This window comes from Megalobrama amblycephala, linkage group LG12 (assembly GCF_018812025.1).
Source record: "Megalobrama amblycephala isolate DHTTF-2021 linkage group LG12, ASM1881202v1, whole genome shotgun sequence".
NCBI lineage: Eukaryota > Metazoa > Chordata > Actinopteri > Cypriniformes > Xenocyprididae > Megalobrama > Megalobrama amblycephala.
This window is the reverse complement of record NC_063055.1, coordinates 11,019,045-11,025,044: the sequence shown is the minus strand read 5'-3', so window position 1 is coordinate 11,025,044 and position 6,000 is coordinate 11,019,045. Positions and strand designations below refer to the sequence as shown.

Genomic DNA, 6,000 nt, shown 5'->3' with positions numbered 1-6,000 from the left:
TTTAAATTGGTTCATGTGAGTACAGTGGTTCAATTTTAATATTATAAAACGACAAGAATATTTTAGCTGCGCCAAAAAAATCAAAATAACGACTTGTATAGTGATGGGTGATTTCAAAACACTGCTTCATGAAGATTCGGAGCATAATGAATCAGTGTGTTGAATCATGATTCGGATCGCGTGTCAAACCGCTGAAATAACGTGACTTTGGCGCTCCGAACCGCTGATTCGACACAAAAGATTCATAACACTCCGAAGCTTCATGAAGCAGTGTTTTGAAATCGGCCATGAGGGGGAGTAATAAATGACATTATTTTAATTTTTGGGTGAACTAACCCTTTAAGTACTCACCCTCGTGTTGTTCCAAAACTTGTAAGACCTTTGTTCATCTTCGGAACACAAATTAAGATATATTTGACTATTTTAACGATGTCTTTACTACTTTTCTGGACCTTGAATGATGGTAATTACATTGCTTTCTAAGGGGGTTCAAAAAAAACTCTTTGATTTCATCAAAAATATTTTAATTCGTGTTCCGAAGATGAAAGAATGTTTTACGGGTGTGGAACGACAGAAATAAGAAACTTCATTTTTGGGTGAACTAACCCTTTAAGTTTGTCTTTAGCGAGCAAAAGTCGCATTTGTCTGAAGAGGTTACTATAGCAACAGCCGGCCGTTGGAGTGCTTCCCGCTTTTTTATTTTCCAAAATTTCATTATTTTTTAGTAACTTTAGAAGACTTTAGTTTTTTATTCTATTTATTTTTTGCTAATACATAAATGTGTTTTCGCGAGAAGAAAATTATACCTGCTGCCAGAAATAAATTCGCAAACTACCACATATAACTTACTCTGTTGAATGGTAAACCTGGAGGACTTTAAGACCAGGGAAGAGTTGCAGCACAGCATTCCAGCCGCTTTCGCAAAGGATCTCTTTATTTGTGGAAATGGGTTTCTCCACACCTCCCTGTCTGCCTCACATGTTGAAAAAATCAAGTATAGAAACACACGGCCGCTGTTACATCTCAAACAGAAGTTCAGAGATCACCTGTGGTAGGCGAGGACAGGTAACGAATGTCCAGGTAGTGACTATCACACTCTACTGCCTTATTGGATTTACAATCTTCTCTTCCTCTTTGGAATGAGTTTCTGGAGACGCAACAAGAAGAATGACGACAAAAAGTAAGTTTACCATCCTTCACATTTTGGTCAGGTGGAGAGAAAAGCCGTACAGATACAGGAAGATGATTTGCATAAACGAGACTACCGAACTGAGAATTGCGGACTTCAGTGTTATGGTTTCAGGTGGAGGGTAGATTGAAATCAAATCACTACCTCCTTACATCACAGATAACTTTCACAGTACAAATAGCATTTATAGTTTAAAAGAAGTTAGGAATATTTAGCAACACTTTATAGTAAATCATACTAATTAATCATTCAAATACGAAAATACATAGGCCAGACATCAACGTATCTATCTATGGTATTTCTAATGTACATTAACCGATAATGTGTATGTTTATGAAAGTAAAGTGGTACCCAATAGTTGTTTTTACAGGTGAAAATCACATTATAGATCATATAAAGTAAGTGCAATCTAATGTTAGCCCATTAATTAGTTAATAAACTTTTACATGATCTATATAATGATGGGATTTGCTTTTCTTATTGCTGTTATTGTGAATTAACCCAGTGGCTGCTATAGCATGAAAAGTTCATTGATGGACAGTTTCTTCTGTATTACAGGTTTATTACTTAAAACAGGGATTTTTTTTAAACTCCACCCACCACACTCTGTCAATCCTCAGTATTAAAACTGTACTGTAAGACTTATAGCTTTAAGAACCATAACTAAGACCACTACATTATATAGGTTAATGCTTAACAGATAATTTATTCACATTTATTTGTATTTACTGAAAGTGTTATGAAATTAAAATAGGCTTCTTCCTGGACCCCTGGTTGAAAACACTGGTTCTAAAAGATATGGAGTTAATTAAAATCATGACAAATGGATTTTAATTAAGAAACATAATGTCACTAAAGGATAAACAGACATTAGAGTCTTATTAGAATGTTAACCATTTTCTCATTAATATAAAAAATGTATTAGTAGTTAATGTGAACCACAACATTGCAGACTGTCGGCTTAATCAAAAGGCCTAATGTCAACAACAATGTACCAGTTGATGTCATAGCATGGATGAGATTTGGAGCGAGCTGATTGGTTGATACCTGTTCTTTAATGGCATAACCCCACCTCTCCTATTAAAAAAGCAATGACATCACAGATGCTGCTTTCTTCTGTCTGTTAATGCTTAACTGTGTTTATTACTTTATGACAGAGGAATTGAGGTTCCTGTCACACCATTATTTGTTACATGTTCTTTTTTAAAAAAAAAAAACATTAATTTTGCTAAATCAAATAATCACTGATTTATTTTTATGAATTTCTAAAATATAACTATTTGTATAGCTGTTCAATTGGAAATCATTTATTTCAGTCTATTTCCTGTCTAACAGTGTGGTATAAGTAAATACAATGCTGTTTATGTAACATGCACACATAAGGTTGTCTTAATAAAATAATGACTGAGGCACTGGGTATCATGTTTAAGGAAACGGCTTTATGGCTGATGAAATATGATCTTGAGAGTTTTTCCCAAGATATTTTTTTGTGTTCAGGAAACTGAGTCAATAATGGCTCAGTGATGAAGAATAAAAGATGTTCATATACTTTCATCTACTTTTAGGGATCCACTCAAAACTGAAGAGTCGCTGGACAGCCCAACGTCTCCATCCCAGTGAGTGTGTCACGCTTTAAATCAACCCGTGTTGATCTGTTGTCTTTGACATTAACAACAATTAATTAAGTATTGAGACATATTTACGCACACACACTCTGTTAACTGATAAAGAATGAGAAGTTTGTGGCAGCAACTGTCTATAAGATTGCTTCCTTTTTTTTTAGGTCACCTATTATAGAGAAAGATGGGCTGGACCCTGTCATCACTGATTATGGGTAGGATTTCACCTCCACATTTCTTTTTCAAACTTTACTTTGCACTTTGCTCTGCTGCGGTCATGTTTTGTAAAGAAAAGCGATTTAGAAACTTGGTTGTTCATGCATAAGTGAACATGAATAGCAATACACAGAATAGCCTTTGTGGTGCGACAGGTAAGATGGTATTATCACGTTACTTCCCACAATGCATTGCAATGCGTGTGTATTTAATTATAAGAGAAGCAATAATTGATACAGAGCATATGAATATAAATAATTTTTTAGTCATATGACTAAAAATAGTCATAGTCAAACTATGTAGGTAACATCTTGTTAGAGAGATTTAACGATTGTTCTCAGAAAGGACATGTTCCTATCATCCTGCACATGTATTATTCAAAGGTACACTCCAGATGGCTTCTACATCAGCTACACCAAACCCAATACAAAATGAAGCTCCATCACAACAGGAGGCTAATTATCATTTTCTTAATGGATGATCTCAATGTAATGACCCGGTCATGCAAGTTACAGTACAGTAACCATTACTCTGATCAAGAGCTGAAAATGCATACCGCACCAGCATTACTACTCTAGGTGCAGATAAGATAGTCTGTGATCAAAAACAATGTGATAAAACCTTTTGCATGGACAAACTCCATTCGCATTTTCTTCATAAATGTAAAGAAAAATAGCATCAGAGCTAATTGGTTGTAAGTTACTGATTTATGTCCTGCGGGTTTGCAAATCATCATGTCTCTCTACATCAGAGCACGTTAGCAACTGCTGCTCAAGGACCGTTTATAATTCAGGATTTATGAGTCGTTTAGTACTTTTTTTATGTCCGTGTGTGTGTTTTGTTTTATTTTTTTATTTTTGTTTTGAAGTGCAAGTGCAGCTGTGCCAATGCATTACATCAGCTCTGCTTGGAAATTCCTGGCTTGTTGAGTGTGTGCGTGTGTGTGTGTGCATATAATATATATATATATATATATATATATATATATATATATTGAATTGTTTAAAATATATATAATATTAAATTATATATATATATATATATATATATATATATATTATATTAATATAAAAAAAAAAAAAAAAAATATATATATATATATATATATATATATATATATATATATATATATATATATATATATATATATATATATATATACAGCAAGGATGCATTAAATTGTTTTAAAGGCATCACAGGCATTTATAGTGTTGCAATATATTTCTATTTCAAATAAATGTTTTTTTTTTTTTTTTTACATTTCCATTTTTCAGAGAATCCTTAAAAAAATGTATCATTATTTCCACAAAAATATTTAGCAGCTGCTTTCAACATTGATACTATTAAGAAATGTTTCTTGAGCATCAAATCAGCATATTAAAATGATTTCTGAAGGATCATGTGACACTTAAGACTGGAGTAATGGGTGAATAGAAAAGTTAATTTAAGTTGTAACAATAATATTTCACAACATTACTGTTTTTACTGTATTTCTGATCAACTAAATGCAGCCTTGATGAGCATAAGAGACCTTTTTCAAAAACATTTGCATTCAAAAAATATATTTTTTTTATTTTTTTATTATTATTATTTTGCAAGCAACATTTATTTTCAAGCAGCAAATATTTATTTTACAGTAAATATTTTTCCTGCGCTGGCTTTTGTGGCTTTATGTATTTGAATTTTTTTCTTGTCTTCCTTCCTTTGGCATCACAGCTCAGGATGTGGTGCCATCAGCCAATCTGCTTTGTCATGTGGCTCCAGAGTATTCAAACGAGAAGCATTTCTTCTTCCATTCTTCCTTTCTATATGCTTTCTTTCTCAGCATGCCACGGGCTATGTTACTTCCTTGTGCTGATTCTGCGGTTTGCAGCTGTCTTCTGTGTCTCATGATCTCCACTGTTGAGCACTGATTTACAGGCCTGCCATTGTGTTGAGTGTTATTGACTGCTGGAGTTCAGATTGTCACTTGACTGCAAAAGCATGATGTCCACTTTAGGAGGGATTTGCTAGGTGGATACTTAAAAAATTGGAACTGCCTCCATTGGATCATTGACCAATCAGAGGCCAGGGTTTAGTGTATAGCATGAGGGTGATACTGAGAAGAGGAGGAGGCTGAGGTGGCGTGTGCGAGTGTGCGAAGGCGGGGAGACAGCGAGAAAGAAGCAATGAGAATATTCTCTCTGTGTGATAGTCATCCCAATCTCATTAAGCTCTGCGTTCTTTCCCGCTGTCCTCTCTGCAGCTTGAGTGAGTGAATGTGTGTGTGTGTATGTGTGTGTGAATGTGTGTGTGCTGTTGCCAGAGGGAAGCTGCTGCTCTGCTGACAGGAGCCAGTACGAAGGCCTGTTCTCATACACACTGTGAATTACCCTGCGACTCTTCTCTCTCCTTTTATTCCTCCTTGTTTCTCCTTCTCTCGCTTTACTGCACTCCTCGATCTCACTGTACCAGATGAAAATGTCAGGAGAGGCAGAAACTCTGTCAAACGGGTAAGAACAGCACACAGCTGCCAGCGTATTATTGTGTGAATGTGTGTTTAGCAGTGATTGAGGACTATTTAAGTATTCTTAACATGAGAATGCTTTTACATGCTGCATAACCAGAAAAACAGGGAAGGTTTGGAAATATTAGACAGGTAATTGTTTTGGATGCCCTTGCTTTCAGAGCTGCTTGTGTTGTAGAATTCATTTGTTAAAGTGTAGAGCACAGCTTTTTGTAATTGTTGTGGGAGTGTTAGTCTCTTAGCACTGAGCATGTGCATGTGTGTGTGTTTTAGAGTCAGCTTGTTTGTTTCCAATCATTTCGGTGATGATCATCATCAGTAGTCAATTAACTCTCAGGCGGCATCAGCTTTTGAGAATCGCTTAGTGTCAGCACAGTTCGTTTGTCGAGCACTATACAGATGGTACACATGGAGCAAAGGTTAATTTTACCCCTGTCATAGCTTCTGGACAAATCACAGACCACTTCCTT

General features: G+C 35.2%; 1 protein-coding gene across 2 annotated transcripts in view; it reads left to right on the top strand.

Annotated features, from left to right (window-relative positions):
* Positions 1-624: 624 nt before the first annotated feature.
* The window catches only part of ttc39a (tetratricopeptide repeat domain 39A), a 28,247-nt gene continuing 22,871 nt past the window's right edge, over positions 625-6,000 (top strand). Inside the window, exons 1-3 of one of the 2 annotated variants that reach the window (XM_048209834.1) lie at positions 625-1,180; positions 2,755-2,805; positions 2,973-3,023. In XM_048209834.1, coding sequence (XP_048065791.1) covers positions 1,140-1,180; positions 2,755-2,805; positions 2,973-3,023 — 143 coding nt within the window. In that variant the 5' untranslated portion in view covers positions 625-1,139. Of the gene's footprint in view, positions 1,181-2,754; positions 2,806-2,972; positions 3,024-5,087; positions 5,517-6,000 lie in introns of those variants that run through there. The other variant, XM_048209835.1, reaches the window with a different exon arrangement.